The sequence below is a fragment of the Mobula birostris genome, chromosome 3, assembly GCF_030028105.1.
Source record: "Mobula birostris isolate sMobBir1 chromosome 3, sMobBir1.hap1, whole genome shotgun sequence".
In the NCBI taxonomy this organism is placed as follows: Eukaryota; Metazoa; Chordata; class Chondrichthyes; order Myliobatiformes; family Myliobatidae; genus Mobula; species Mobula birostris.
This window is the reverse complement of record NC_092372.1, coordinates 11759567-11776097: the sequence shown is the minus strand read 5'-3', so window position 1 is coordinate 11776097 and position 16531 is coordinate 11759567. Positions and strand designations below refer to the sequence as shown.

The window sequence follows — 16531 nt, the reverse complement described above, 5'->3', positions numbered from 1 at the left end:
TCATTAAGGCATGACCCCATCACCAGGACATGCCCTCTTCTTGTTGCTACCATCAGGGATGAGGTACAGGAGCTTGTATTGCACTGTGCTGATGCTGCAAAATAGCAAACTGCACATTTGTCAGTGATATTAAACATGATTCTGATTCTGATTCTGACTGTACCATTGGAGGAATTACAGGAGCCTGAAGACCGACACTCAGCGTTTTAGGAACAGCTTCCTCCCCTCTGCCATCAGATTTCTGAATGGACAATGAACCCATGTACACTACCTCACCATTGTTTTCTTTTTTTCTCTCTCTGTTTTAGCACTGCTTATTAAATTTAATTTTATATGAATATATTTATTATTGTAATTTTTTATTTTTATTATTATGTATTGCAATGTAATGCTGCCGTAACTCAACAAATTTGATGACATATACCAGTGATATTAAACCTGATTCTGAACATAGAACACAGAACAATAGAGCACTTTAGAGGCCCTTTGGCCCACAATAGCATGCTAACCATCAGCATGGCTGTGCATAAGAGAGTAAGAGATCTTTCCCTCTGCTTCTCACACCCACTTCCCACCATCCTTACTGCAAGTTGCTCTCTTTGTGATCCATACCAAATCCATTTTTCAGACTTCATATCATAAGCTGCACTGGGATTAAAAAAAAACTTGCATTTTTGCATCTTTCACACTTGGGAAAAGTACCGCTAAACAGCTGAAAATTTGCATGAAATGCAAAATCTCAACATTAGAACAAATGGACCCACAGTTTATATAGTGTTGATGACAAATAATCAGTATAGTTCGAAAAGAACAGCCTCCCTGCATTGTCATTGTATACCGCTGTACGTACACTGTGATAATCTCTTCTGTTAATGAAACAATTTCTGGTTTTGTTTTATAGATCTACTCACCAGACCACACTAACACCAGTTTCCCTTCCAATCCATCAACGCCTGTTGGATCTCCGCCAACTCTCACAGGTAAAATAGTCCACCCTCCTTACAGACAAGGTGACCGTATGTTTTGAGTACTGGAGATACCTAATGAAGTGGAAACTAATTGTATTTATTTTTGTTAGTGGTCTTCTGCTGCTGTAGCCCATCCACTTCAATGTATTGTGCATTTGGAGATGGTCTTCTGTACACCACTGTTGTAAAACGTGGTTATTTTTGTTACTGTCACTTTCCTGTCAGTTTAAACCAGTCTGGCCATACTCCTCTGATCTCTCTCATTAACAAGGCGTTTTCACCCACAGAGCTCACTGGATGTCCTTTTGTTTTTTCTCACCGTTCTCTGTAAACTCTAGAGATTGTTGTGTGTGAAGATTCCAGAAGATCAGCAGTTTCAAAGATCCTCAAACCACCCCATCTGGCACCAACAATCATTCTATGGTGAAAGTCACTTAGATCACATTTATTTCCCATTCTGTAGTTTGTTCTGAACAACTGAACCTCTTGACCATGCCTGCGTGCTTTTATGCATTGAGTTGCTGCCACATGATTGGCTGATTAGACATTTACCTTAACAAGCAGGTGTACAGAGGCCATTAGGTGCAGAACATTGCAGCACAGTACTAGCCATTTTGACCTTGATGTTCGGTTGACCTCTCAACCTACTAACATCATTCTAACACTTCCCTCCTAGATAACACTTCACTTTTCTGTCATCCATGTGCCCAGTTAAGAGTCCCTAATGTATCTGCCCCTACCACTACCTGATGGTGTGAGTCCTTGACGATAGATGCTGCATTACTGCAACAGCGCTCCATGTAGATGTGCTCAATGACAGGGAGGTCTTTACACAAGATGGACTGGGCCATTTCCACTACTTTTTGTTGGATTTTCCGTTCTAGATTATTGTATCATCAGGTGTACCTCTGTCAAATCCAAAGAGAAAGGAGGGTGAGAGGTGACTTGCTAGTGGTGTAAAAGCCCTAGTTCATTCAGCCTGTCCTCACAGGACATGCAGTCCAATCCAGACGGCATCCCCGTGAATCTCCTCTGCACCTTTTCTAAAGCTTCCACGTCATTCCTATAATGAGGCATCTCGAACTGAACACAATATTCCAAATGTGGTCTAACTAGGGGTTTATAGAGCTGCAACATTACCTCGCCACTCTTTAACTCAGTCGTCTCAACTAATGAAGGCCGAATCATAAACACCAGAGATCTTGCAAATCCAACACACCATGTGCCTTATTAACAACCTTATCTACTATTGGTCTGTTGAGTTATTTCCCCTCTTTTGTTTTCATCTCGCACACCGAATTTTTAATTCTGTTATCTACTTTTAGCAGGTACCTCTGTGTGGTCTAGAAATGGAGGCCAGGGTCCATCCTCTCCTAATTACGAAGGCCCACTTCACTCTTTGGTAGGTCTATGAATGAAAGAAATAGTCTAATGTTCAACCAAAAGATTGTTGGACTCACTAATCCATTCACATATTTGATCTGGTAGTGTCTAGAAAAGTCTTTTCATGGGATAAGTAAATCTGTGCTTTGCTCTTTCATACCTCTGTGGTTAGTTGCCCGCCATGTCCAACGTCGACAGGAGACCTGTGCAGGAGAGTTTTTAAATTGGAAAAGCCATCACACTGAGACAGTTCCACTCTCATGACCTTGGAAGTCTGGATCCTGGGGTCCGAGTAGTTGTCACAAGCTGAGGTCTTCCTTGATTGCAGTGGAGGACCATGATTTCTTCTCTGCCTTGTCATGCCTTTTGCTCTCCATGGAACGTTGCAGAACCACCTTCATGACAGTTGGATCTCCCTGTTCATCTCATCCATCTAGTCCGATAGGGCTGACTTCCCATGCTAGGACAGGCATGTCCCTGTCTCGCCGAGGTTTGAGGCCCAGCTACCTTCACCTGATTTAGCCCACCTGTCGAAGTGGTGTACAGGAGTATGGCCGCTGTCACATGCAAACAGCTACTTGGAGCCACAGGTGAGAGGTGATTGTCCGGTGGGGACTGAAGGGGAGTGAGAGGCCCTGGAATGGACACAGCAACCCCCTTCTCTAAAAGTGCTGCCCCTTCCTGGACACCCTATACACCCCCATACTCCACCAAATTAAGGTAAATCTTTAGAAAATGTTGTCTATTTGAGGTGCAATATCATGACATTTTTGAAGTATTAGCTGAATGCAATATGACTGAGGAACAGCTGATTTCAGTGCGATCCAAGTATCAGAATACTGAAGGTGTTTTTATTTATAAAACAGTAGAGATTCTGCAGATGCTGGAAATCCAGAGCAACACAAACAAATTCTGAAGGAACTCAGCAGGTCAGGCAGCATCTATGGTGGGGAATAAACAGTCGACATTTCGGGCTGAGACCCTTTATTGGGACTGGAAATACACTTTCATATTTAAGCAGTGAGCCGGTAGCCTAGTGCCAGCTGTAAGATCAAGGTCCCACAGTCTGTAAGGAGTTTGCACATTCTCCCTGTGACTGTTGCGTCTTCTCCAGGTGCTCCGGTTTCCTCCCACAGCCCAATACTTAGTGAGTTATAGGCATGCTGTGTTGGCACCAGAAGCATGGTGAAACTTGCGGGCTGCTCGTCGTGATCCTCACTAATTTGATTTCATGCATTTCACTGTGTGTTTTGATATACATGTGACAAATAAAGTTAATCTTTAATCAACAGATGCTCATAGTGGACTTTTCCCCCTCATTCATCTGCCCAATTTGCGAGTGCTTGAGACATGCATTGGATGGCAGCTTTTCAGGTTGTATTGGCTGACTTAGTGTTCTGATTGGCAATTAGCAAAGGAATGTTTCCACTGAGAAGCCCGTCAGATCTGATGTGTAATATCTTTAAAGGTATTAAAGTTCAAAGTAAATTCGAATATTCAATGTAAATTTATTCTGAAGGAAGTAGGTATATGTCACCATATACTGCTCAGAAATTCATTTTCTTGCAGACATTCACAGTATTACAGATGAGTACTTTAATCAGTGAAAAACCACAAAGATTGACAAACAACCACTGTGCCAAAGAAAACAAACTGTGCAAATATAAGTAGATAGATAGAAAGAAAGAAGACCAGTTGTAGAGTCCTTGAAAGTGAGACCATAGATGACAGAGAAATCTGGGTGAATTGTGCAGAGAGGTATCTGCACCAACTCCCTGTGGAGCAGGACTTTGACAGGAAACGGGTGCAGACAAGGCATGCATGAAGTGATTCGATCGGAGATCTCCACATAAAATGAAGAAAACAGTGGGTCAGATTTCCAGATAAAAATCTTTGTTTATTTAGAGATACTGCACAGTAACAAGGCCCTTCTGCCCCAGCAAGCCCAGACCGCCCAAATACACCCATGTGACCAATTACCCTAATAACCCAAGTGCCTTTGGAAAGTGGGAGGAAACAGGAGCGCCCAGAGGAGATCCATGCAGTCAGAGGAAAAGCGTACAAACCCTTTACAGACAGCAGCCACAATGGAACCCATGTCACAGTCATGGTTAGAATTAGGTAAAGTTATGCTCCCGTGCTACCCACATATAATATTTGTCTATGATCAGTATGAACTGCGTATGTTCCATTTACACACATAAGAAATTTTGCAGATGCTGGGAATAGAGTCACAGAACACTAGAGCACAGAAACAGGCCCTTCAGCCCATCTATTTGGTACTAACCTGTTTTCCTGCGCCGTGCCATTTCCCAATTCCAATTCAAATGTGGGAGAGATGGTGTTTATAAAATGACAGAGTCAAATTTCTAGACAAATATTTTTCTTTAATTAATATTAACTAATTATGTTACATTTATTGACTTATGAACATCAGTCCTGCTGAAGGTTCTTAGCCTAAAATATTGACTGTGTATTTCCATCCATAGGTACTGCCTGACCTGTTTAGCTCCTCCAGCATTTTGTGTGTGTTGTTGTACATTACGTTTATGATCAGCCCTGACAAGTTTAAAGTATTATTAAGCTTTAAAACAACCATAAATCTCAATCAATGAAATAACTGAGAATATTTATGTGGCTTTTGATTACGGATTTTTAATTTTTTTTTTTAGCAAACCCGGATTGAAGACCGCCTGGAGAGATTAGACGATGCCATACACGTCCTGCGGAACCACGCCGTGGGACCATCGACAGCCATGCCCAGTAGCCATAGCGATTTGCAGAATTTAATAGGAGCATCACACAATGGGCCAATGGGTGGCTTGGGATCAGGATATGGGACAGGTCTGCTGTCAACCAACAGACATTCTTTAATGGTGAGCATCTATGTGAACACCTGCCTGAAAGTTATCCGTCTACAAATGCTAATACATTGCATGTACTCAGCGGCTTTTTATTTTGGTAGTTAAACATAGATGTGTAAATACCATTTATCTTACCTTTCCATTTAATATATCTCATAAATACTTCACATAATTTTCTACAGAGGTTTTGGAGTTTGAAGTAATTTATTTGGAAGCATTTGCAACAATCAGCTTGATTTTCCTTTTGAGAATATACAGCAGCTTGGACAGGCTTTGAGTATTGATAGTAATGTTTAGGGTGTAGCCACAGTCAATGTCCTGCATGTTTTACAAGAGCAAGTGTTTTTTTGTGGGGGAAAAAAAGATTAGTGTAATCTGATATCAAAGATCTGTTATTTCTCCTGACAATGTCGAAGGCCCGGTGTCTATGTGTCCGCATCCACTGGAGGCCGGAGGCCAAAAAAGACGGCCTGTCCTGGGGTTAGAGGACTGTGATGTGTGTGGGTGGGTGGTTGGGAGGGAGGAAAGGGGTTTGTTTTGCTGTTGTTGTTTGGTGTGCTCTGCCTTGTTCTGCTGAGCATTGTTGGTGTGCTATGTTGGCGCTGGGATGTGTAGCAACGCTTTTGGGCTTCCCCCAGCACACACTTGTATTGGTTGTTAACACAAACGATGCATTTCGCTCTATGTTTCAATGTAACAGTGATAAATCAACTTGGATCTTGATCTTGAGGTGGTTGAACTGTGTAGGCATCACAGTGAAGCCACTGTGGTTGAGACTTAATAAAAGAAAACAATTTTCAATGGCTTTCTGATCAGCCCAGAACAGGAGTTGTATTTGCCAGTGTCTAGTCCACAAAACTGCATTTTACTGAGTATCCATGAGGTAATTATGGTAATTATGGGAGGAAACCCTTGCATTCCATGAGGAGGACGTACAAATGCCTTACAGAGGACCCTGGGATTGAACTCCGAAATCCAACGCCCCAAGCTGTATTAGCATCACATTAATAGCTATGCTACGGTGCACGCTTCTCGTAACCTTCCCAACTGTGAAGTATTCCCTGTGGACAGATGATATGTTTATTTGCTTGCCATACATCATTCTCCTGCTCTAACTTTAATCCTGAGGGAATGCCAACCATTGTACCCAATTTCTAGAAGCAAGCGTTTTGTATAGAAGCTTTGAAGTCAGGAAAATGCCTGACAGCACCTGCCACAGCACTCCCAGTGGACATCTGCACCTTGAAATAATCAAGAAAAACACTTCAATATCTAACAGTGTTCCTCTAACAACTAACCTGCAAGTGCTTGGTGAGGCTTGTAAATATCAAGGGGGTCCTTCTTCCTGTTGAACTTGCAATTCATCGTGAGGTGTTATGAGGAGATGGCTTAAGAACCAAGGTCCATAAGGATAGCATTGCTGTAAGTTATAGCTCTACCTCTTGACTGACACAGTAATCTGTTTCCTTCAGGTACCTGTGTTTTAACACCCTCACCAAAATATTTTAGCCTTTATACTTCATACTTTATTGTCGCCAAACAATTGATACTAAAGCGTACAATCATCACAGCGATATTTGATTCTGCTCTTCATGCTCCCTGGAGTAAAAATCGATAGTAAATATTAAAAATTTAATTTATAAATCATAAATAGAAAACGGAAAGTAAGGTAGTGCAACAATACCGAGAGGCAGGTCCGGATATTTGGAGGGGACGGCCCAGATTCGGGTCAGGATCTGTTCAGCAGTCTTACCACAGTTGGAAAGAAGCTGTTCCCAAATCTGGCCATACGAGTCTTCAAGCTCCTGAGCCTTCTCCCGGAGGGAAGAGGGACGAAAAGTGTGTTGGCTGGGTGGGTCATGTCCTTGATTATCCTGGCAGCACTGCTCCGACAGCGTGCGGTGTAAAGTGAGTCCAAGGATGGAAGATTGGTTTGTGTGATGTGCTGGGCCATGTTCACGATCTTCTGCAGCTTCTTCTGGTCTTGGACAGGACAACTTCCATATCAGGTTGTGATGCACCCCAGAAGAATGCTTTCTACGGTGCATCTATAAAAATTAGTGAGGGTTTTAGGGGACAGGCCAAATTTCCTTAGCTTCCTCGGGAAGTAAAGGAAATTTAAAAGCTTTTAAAAGACTAAAAGAATTTGACAAGAAAATGCTTTTGACCACTTCAAGTTGATTGCCAAAAAATGTTGTAGCTTCACCATGTCTGTTGTTTGTAATCATGAGAAGTATTTGCCAAAGCATTTACTTCTTTATTTAGAGAAACAGCGTGGAACAGGCCCTTCAGCCCCAACGAACTGTGCTGTCCAACAACCCATCTAATTAACATTAGTCTAATCACAGGACCATTTACAATAATCAATTACCCTATTACTCTGTACATCTTTGGACTGTGGGAGGAAACCAGAGCACCCAGAGGAAACCCACGCGCTTGATGGGGAGAAACATACAAACTCCCTATAGATGATGTTGGAATTGAACTCTGAACTCTGACACCCTGAGCTGCAATAGCACTACGCTAACTGCTGCACCACCGTGGCACGATATTAATTTATGGATTTATAGAGGAATTTTAAATTCTGGTTCAAGATGTTCTTTGGAACAATAAAAACCAGAGGAAGAATGAACGTTGATTTTTTTCGGAGTGTGATCACTGGTGTAAGTTCCATTTCCAAAGCATTTATTTTGATTTTAATTTGTGAGGAAAATAATTTGTAGTACAAGGTGTTCTTTGGATTAGAAAGAAGTGAGGAGAAGAATTTATTTATTGAGATACCATGCAGAATAGACCCTTCCAGCCCTTCGAGCGATCCCGCAATTTAATCCTATCTTAATCACAAGACAATTACAATGACCAATTAACCTACCAACCAGTACGTCTTCAGAACCTGGGAGGAAACTGGAACACCCGGAGGAAATCCACGCAGTCATGGGGAGGAGGTACTCCTTACAAGCAGCGGCGAGAATTAAACGTGGGTCGCCCGTTCTGTGAAGCATACCAAACGTTGAATTTCTTTTTGGGGTGGAATACCTGGTGAAAATTGAGGGATTTTTTTTTTTGCGGGAATGAATATTCTTGGTTAATTACAAAGCGAAGCATCTGTACATGGTCACTTTAAAGTCAGTTTGGGTTACTTGATAGTTTCCATCCCGCTGGTAGGAATCAACTTCAAAAAGGAATTCTGGGAGCAGGAGAGTAATCTTTTCCACATTTGGGAATTTGAATGCTTGAAGCAGGTCATAAAGATGAAGCCAAATGCTTGTCAGTAAAGTAACAGTGGGTGGCTGGCAATGGAAACACATGTTGCTGACCAGGCGGTTAGAACCTCTCCCTCACTGCATACCCCAGACCCTTTTGTTTTATTGCATTGTAAACAATGCCTTTCGACTGTATCTTCTGCTCTTATGATTAGTAGCCAAGCGTCAGTCCCAGCTGTGTATATACTTTATGTAGCTGATATTTATTAACATATCCTAACATTCTCCGAATAGAGGGGCGTCCATTTAGAATGGAGCTGAGAAGGAATTTCTGTAATCAGAGGGTGGTGAATCTGTAGAATTCATTGCCAAGACGGCTGTGGAGGCCAAGCCATTGGGTATATTTACAGCAGAGGTTGTCAGGTTCTTAATTGGTCAGGGTGTCAAAGGTTACGGAGAGATGGCAGGAGAATGGGGTTGAAAGGAATAATAAATCAGTCAAAATTTATTATAGTGGAGCAGATTCAATGGGCTGATTGGCCTAATTCTGCTCCCGTGTCTTATGGTCTTATGTCTTGTGTACATATTGCCACGATATGCGCTATCAAAATGAGATTTCTTCTTTAACCAGTGCATTTCATCCTACACACACACACACACACTCAATTCTGCAGATGCTGGAAATCCAGAGCAACACATTCAAAATGATGGAGGAACTCAGCAGGTCTGGCAGCATCTATGGAGGGGAATAAACATTTAACGTTTCAAGCCTTGATGAAGGGTCTGAAACATCAACTGTTTACTCCCCCCGAAAGGGAAATTAACAGTCTCACACAGTGTAATAAAATTCTCCTGCGAGCTGGTGAGTTTCAGCAGTCAGCAGGCACCAATAAGATACTATAGATTCTGCAGATGTTGGAAATTCAGAGCAACATACACAAAATACTGGAGGAACTGAGCAGGTCAGGCAACACCAGTGGAAATGAATAAACAGTTGATGTTTAATCCATCAGTAATGTACTTGCTAGCCATAGTGTGGTTGGGAGCTTTCAGCCAACAAACAAGACACAGTGACGGAACAGTGATTTTTCACTTCCAGTCTCTGCACAAACTCTCTGTCCTTTTTGATGCTACCATACGCACAAATCTGCCTTCTAGAATCACATCAGGTTTATCTTAGGCTTCAAAATTCGGGATAGTTTATTGTCATTCTTCAGTATAGGAGGGTAAAGGAGAACAAAATGATTGTTACTACGGATCCAATGCAGCAAAAACATAACAATAAATGTAAATCTAAAAGTAATCCTATAAAACACAATGTACAAGTAATTGTTATGTATATTCATAAAGTGATGCTGGATGATGTGGATTTAGAGGTGGTGGGTTGTAGAGGGCTGGGTTAGTGGGTGGAGGTGTTGATCAGCCTTACCGCTTGGCAAATTAACTGCTTTTGAGTCTGGTGGTCCTGGTGTGGATGCTACGTAGCCACTTGCCTGATGGGAGTGGGAGAAATAATCCATAAAGAAGGTGGGTGAGATCCTTCATGATATTGCTGGCCCTTAAGCAAAAACTCTCACTCTTGCATGTTGTCCTGGCAAATTTATCAGAGTTTCTGCAAAAAAAATCTCAGAGAAATAGAACAAGTAATAGTTATTATGTTGGAAGCGGTTTTTACCCGGTTTCAGATTTAGTTTCCTGTTCTAGTTATATGCACATTCCTGTCCTCCTGCTGTTATCTGTGCTTGTGTATGTTCCCTTAATAACCGTGAACAAGCTCCACTGGACTTTGTGACACAGTTGCTGGAACGTTCTAAAATCATCGTTTAGGAATGTGATTCATTGGAGACTATAATCTGAGGCTACGCACCGCCTCAGGAAAGAGGTAGAAAAATAACAAATTGGACAAATAAAAAATGATAAACACAAGAGACTCTGCAGATGCTGGCAATTCAGAGCAACGTACACAAAATGCTGGAGGAACTAGCAGGTCAGGTAGCTTCTCTGGAGGGGAGTAGAGAGTTGACGTTCTGGGCCCACGCCCTTCGTTGGGACTGGAAAGCCAAAATATGAACTGCTGCTGTCAAATATTCTTCAACAACACTGTTAAATAATTTAAGGGGTTTGTTTTAGCTTCAAATGGCAGGGTTAGGTTTGACAAAGCAATAGATATAATTTTCAACTTCAGTGCTACAACCTAATTAAGTCTGCCAGCATAATTCACTGCTTTGCACACTTTCATCAAACGTGCCAAAAAAAAGTACTGCTGTCACCTCTAGTGGCATTATCATTGCTTTCTTACCTATATTTTGTACGTATTTTAGATTAGATTTAGATTGCATTTCAGAGATACGGCATGGTAGCAGGAGCAACAAGCCCACGCTGTATAATTATACCCATGTGACCAATTAACCTACAAAACCCGTACGTCTTTGGACTCTGGGTTTCCTCCAGAACACCTGGAGGGAACCCAGACAGCAGAGGGAATCGAACCCAGATCTTTTCCACTACAAAGTGTTAGGCTGCCCTGCTGCTCACTCCTTTATTAATTATATTTATTACTTTCTACCAACCTTGTCAGACTATATAAGCCACTTCCTATCACCACCTAGCCTGTCACATCATCCCCAGTCTTCCACGCACTATTTTCCCTCTCACCTGGTTCTCACCTATCAACTGGCAGCTTGTGCTGCTTCCCTTCCCCTCAATTTCTTATTCTGGTCTCTACCTCCCCTCCTTTCCAGTCCTGATGAAGGGTCTCGGTCCGAATTGTCGACTGTTTATTCCCCTCCTTAGATGCTGCCTGACCTGCTGAATTCCTCCAGCATTTTGTGTGTGTTTTTTTTTATTTAGAGATACAGCATAGAACAGGCCTTTCCGGCCCAATGAGCCTAATCGCCCAGCAACCCTCCGATTTAACCCTAGCCTAATCACAGGATAATTTACAATGTCCAATCAGCCTACCAACCCGTATGTTTTTGGATTGTGGGAGGAAACCACAGCTCCCAGACGAAACCCATGTGATTCACAGGGACAGCGTACAAACTCCTTACAGCTGCTGCTGGAATTGAACTCCAAATTCCAACGCCCCGAGCTGTAATAGCGTCATGCTAACCTCCACGCTACCATGGTGCCCCTTGTTTAATGTTTTATGTTTCAGTGCTGTGGAATATCTACCTAATCCAGTGAGGTCTGCTTTTAATATAGAACAAAAGAGCCTATTTTGCTTTGTAAAACCAGTCTCTCTCATCACAATCTTCATTCTGAAGAGCCCAGCACATATTTATGAAATAAATTACATGGTGCTAAGATAGCTGTTAATGTTTAATAACACTGCTTGCTTCACTGTTGCTTGGTGTTTGAAATACTCACAACAGTGGACTGAATGTTGTATGTTGTAGAGAGACACAGTTGTCAGGCTGTATAGTCTTGGTTTATTTGTCTCTTCCCTGTTTGTTTTTTCCCTCTCTCTTCCTCTCCCCCTCTCCCTTTCTCTCTTCTTCCCCCTTTCTCTCTTTCTCTCTCTCACTCCTTTCTCCTTTTCTTCCCTCTCTCTCTCTCATTCTCTCCCTTCTCCGTCTCTCTTCCTCCCCTTTCTCTCTCTCTCCTCTCCTCTCATTTCCTCTCTCCTCTCTCTTCCTCTCTCCTCCTCTCTCTTCCTGTCTCTTCCTCCCTCCTCCTCTCTCTTCCTCTCTCTATCCTTCCTTACTCCCCTCTCCCTTTCTCTCTCCCCTTCCTCTCTCTTTACCTACTGCCTCTTTTTTCTCTCCCTCTCCTCCCCTCTCCCTCGCTCTTCCCCTCTCTCTCTCTCTCTCTCTCACACACACACACACACTCTCTCTCTCTCTCTCTCTCTCTCCCCCTCTGGCTCTCTTCTTTCTCTCCCTCTCCTTCCCTCCATCCCTCCCCTCCTCTTCTCTTCCTCCTTTTCTCAGTTCATTCTGAATCATCAAACAGTGTTACGTTATTGTTACAAAAAAAGTAGATTAAATGTAAACTGCAAGGCTTTTATGTTTCTACTTGATTGTTATTTAAAAAAGGAATGTTCTTGCCCTGTACTGGGGGTTTTGTTTTCAGTTTTCTTGCCGTCCTGACAATGCTCTTTACTGAACCACTGCCATTTTCAAGTGATTGTTCTTTCTCTGCAACTCGAGGCGGAGCTGACCGATCATTTGACGCTTCCAATGACTCACCTGGCTGTGATCTAATCCACAAAAATCAACATTCACTTGAACCTTCAGAAGCAGTAATTTGTCTTGCGACGTTAGTCTAAATGCGAATAAAGAAAGGTTTCATATTGAAACCAGTTCGTGACCCACTGATGATATTCTGGTAAAGATTGCTTACCAGTATCTTAAACTTTTTTAAAATAAATCCCATTTGATCACAGTTTTGAGGAAAGTGCATTTCCCAGAGGAATTAAAACCTTATTTCAACTAGAGTTTGTAATGGATGAAGAAGCCATTTGGATGGATGTATTGAGTTACGACCTTGCTTTTTCATGAAGTTCTACCAAGGTGTATTAAACCCAGTAACTTTCAAGTAGTTCAGTTTTACTGGGTTGGTAAACGTAGAAGCCATTTGGATACAAGGTCCCTCAGTTTAATCACCAGGTTGTGTTTGGGCATTATTACTTAAAATGGAACAAACTTTGAAACAGAGTAACACCCCTTTAATTTACTATTTAGTTTGACATCAGGTGTTCGTTAATAGTCACAATAGTGGACTGAATGATGTGAAAGGCCATGCAGTTTTGTTTCTCCCTTTCCCTTGTGCGTGCTCTCTCTCTCTCTCTCTCTCTCACTCCTTCTCTATCTCACTCTCACTCTCTCTCACCCACTCTCTTCCCCTCTGCCTCACTCTAGAACCTTGTTCTGCCTTTCTTCATCTCTCTCTACGACATCTCTCCCTCTCTTCACCTCTCTTTCTCTTCCCTCCCCTTGCTCTCTCCATCTCTCTACAATCTCCGACTTCCTCTCTTCCCCTTTTCCCCTCTCTCTTCCACTTTCTCCCTCTCTTCCCCCCTCTTCCCCTCTCACTCTCTCACCATCCCTCTCTCTCCCCCTCTCCTGCCTCTCTCTGTCTCTCTCTCTCTCTCTCTCTCTCTGTCTCTCTCCCTCCCCCCCCCCACCTTCCTCTCTCCTTCTCGGTCGAGTGAATCTCAGGGTAGTATGTGGTGACACGTACGTACTCTGATAATACATTTTCTTTGAACTTTGATCGCTGAACAGAAATTAAAAGGGCATCTTTTTACTTTGAGTTCTTCAGCATTACTTTGTTGAGAATTGGGCAGCCCTAGCCATGGAGTGGTGGTCACTAATGAAACTAAAGCCGCTCTGATTTTCTGCAGTGGAGATGGGAAACAGCTGTGCGTTGTTTGTAAAGCTGTTTGGGTGACAGTCTGAGCTGAGACAGGGGCCCTGAGGTCATCACTAAAGCAGGTGCCTGGGAACATGTAGAAAGCCGACACAGACTGACTCAATTCACATGAGGCTTGGGAGGGCTGCTGTTTCTTTAACAAGAATGACAAGTATGCTGGAAGAGCTCAAAGTATTTCCCCCCTTATTTCTTTTAATTGTGTTTATTAACCATCTGTAAGTTCTTATTTTATTTGCAAAACTCCCAATAAATCTACAAGAACACTTAACAAGATGGTTTCCTCTTGAAATCTTACTGCAGGAATGATGTGCAGTACTCAAAACGGCTTTAAGTTTTCAGTCTTGAACGGCTCAAGTATTTGACTTGTGTCAGTGTAATGCTTCACAGACTTTGTGCTGACACATATGGAGGTACTTTTATTTAGATGTGAGTCGCAATCTACACTTTAATATGCTGTCATTTCTTTAAGCTATGGCATATATTGTGCAGACACCTTTGATCTCCTGAGCTTTAAAGATTAATTCAAAGTTCAAAGTAAATTTATTATCAAAGGGTGTTTATGTCACCATACACTGCCTTCAGATTCATTTTCTTGCAGGCATTTACAGGAAAATAATGACATACAGTAGAATTATTTAATTCAAGTTTAGTTGTCATTCAACTATAATGAGTGCAGCCAAATGAGACAGCCTTACTCTGGGGTCAGGACACTAAAACACATTACCAACAATCACACACAAGAACACATTCAAGAATTCCGAAACCTCATCCCCACTCCACCACCCCTTGCGACACCACAGCCTGAGGCCCAGTCCTCGAACATATTAGTCAACAAACCTATATGGAATATCAGTAAATTACAATGCAGAATATGCATGTATACAGTCCAGACACACCCCACCCCCCAGCTCACCGATATCATCTGTCGACCTGCTCTGACACCGGCCAGGTGATGCCATGGCTTCGAGACCCAGTCATTGCTTATGCAGGTACATATGAGAATATTTGTAAAAAAAAACAACCAGACAAATATATATGTCTATGGCCCCTTCAGTTAAATGAAAAACGATACAAACACTGACAAAGTACATTGAAGATTAATGATAAAGTTTAGCTTTATTTGTCACCCTTACATCGAGCATCAAAACATACAGTGAAATGCAGTATTTGCATCAACAACCAGCGCAGTCCAAGGATTCACTGGGGGCAGCACGCTATTGCTGCCATGTGTATGGTGCCAACATAGCATACCCACAACTTCCTAACCCTAACCTGTATGTCTTTGGAACGTGGGAGGAAACCAGAGCACCTGGAGGTTATCATTTTCCCTCACTTACCTCATATTTTCTACTTCTTCATACACCAAGTACAATTCCTTTGATCCTGAGTAAACACAGTCTTTCCAAGCCTCCACTATTGCCTTTGCAGGGATACATTTTCCAATTGTGACTCTCTAATGTCTCCCTTGTGTCTAACTCTCTAATGAAGGATCTCGGCCAAAGCATCGACTGCTTATTCCTCTCCGTATATGCTTTCTGAGTTCCTACAGCTCTTTGTGTGTGTTGCTGTGGGTTTCCAGCATTGTAGAATCTCTCGTGTTTATAACCCTTTAATTATCTTCTTCTAGTATAGAAAGTTCATTGGTTTCATAAGACACAGAGGAAATCAAATCCCCTTTGACAAGGCGGATGCAGACCACTCCAGAATTTATAAATGCTAGCATTTAATACAATAGGCGGCACACTGGCGTAGCAGTTAGCCCAACACTTTATAGTGCGAGGTGTAAGACCTGTAGATATGAGCCTAAGACTTTTGCACAGTACTGTATCTAGCAATACAGCACGGAGGAGGCCCTTCCGGCCCTCCAAGCCACATCACCTCAGCAACCTCACAACTCCGATTAACCCTAACCTAATCACGGGACAACTTACAGTGGCCAATGAACCTACCCAGTATGTCTTTGGAATGTGGGTGGAAACCAGAGCACCCGGGCATTCCACAGGGAGGACGAACAGACTGCGCTGGAATTGAGCTCTGAACTTTGGAATGCCCTGAGCTGTAATAGCGTCGCACTAACTGCTACGTTACCATGACGTCCATAAATAATATTTCCTCTATTTATAGCTGGGATGCCTGAGACTTTTGCACAGTTTTGCACTTGTCAACGAGGAGCACAGCGCAAGTTTGTAAACCTGGTGGGAGCAAAGGCTGTTGAGAATGGTGAGGGTGGTGCGCCGCAGGAGAAGGTGGGACAGGTGACAGACAGGAGTGCCAGGGGTGGGTGTGGTGTGAGTGCAAATGCGCCCAGCCCTGAGACACCAGGCAAGGTAACTTGATTTCCAAACATTTGGTTTATTGATCATTACAGAATGTCTTTCTGGGGCTTCTTGCTCTCTCCTCTCTTCCTTCCCCTTTTCCCAAACATGATTCCCCTCTCCCTGCCCCCTTCCCACTCTCAGTCCACAATAGAGACCCATCTCAGAATCAGGTTTATCATCACTCACATATGTCAAGAATTTTTTTTTGTGGCACCAGTACAGTGCAATACATAAAATTACTACAGTACTGTGCAAAAGTCTTAGAAACCCTGGCTATATACTGTATATGTGTCCAAGATTTCTGCGCAGTACCATATTACAAACAGCACATAAAATAATCTTAACATATAATAAAACATATTCTCTTGATGTAGAGGTTGACATAAAGTGCGTGGAATTATTACAATACTGTGCAAAAA

General features: G+C 42.5%; 1 protein-coding gene across 17 annotated transcripts in view; it reads left to right on the top strand.

The window, feature by feature from the left end:
• LOC140194896 (transcription factor 4-like) overlaps positions 1 to 16531 on the top strand; it is a 681375-nt gene that overhangs the window by 608506 nt on the left and 56338 nt on the right. For 14 of the 17 annotated variants that reach the window (XM_072252222.1, XM_072252219.1, XM_072252225.1 and 11 more), the window contains 3 exons: positions 902 to 980; positions 2294 to 2370; positions 5024 to 5227. In XM_072252222.1, coding sequence (XP_072108323.1) covers positions 902 to 980; positions 2294 to 2370; positions 5024 to 5227 — 360 coding nt within the window. The remainder of the gene's footprint in view (positions 1 to 901; positions 981 to 2293; positions 2371 to 5023; positions 5228 to 16531) is intronic. The other 3 variants (XM_072252217.1, XM_072252232.1, XM_072252233.1) reach the window with 1 other exon arrangement.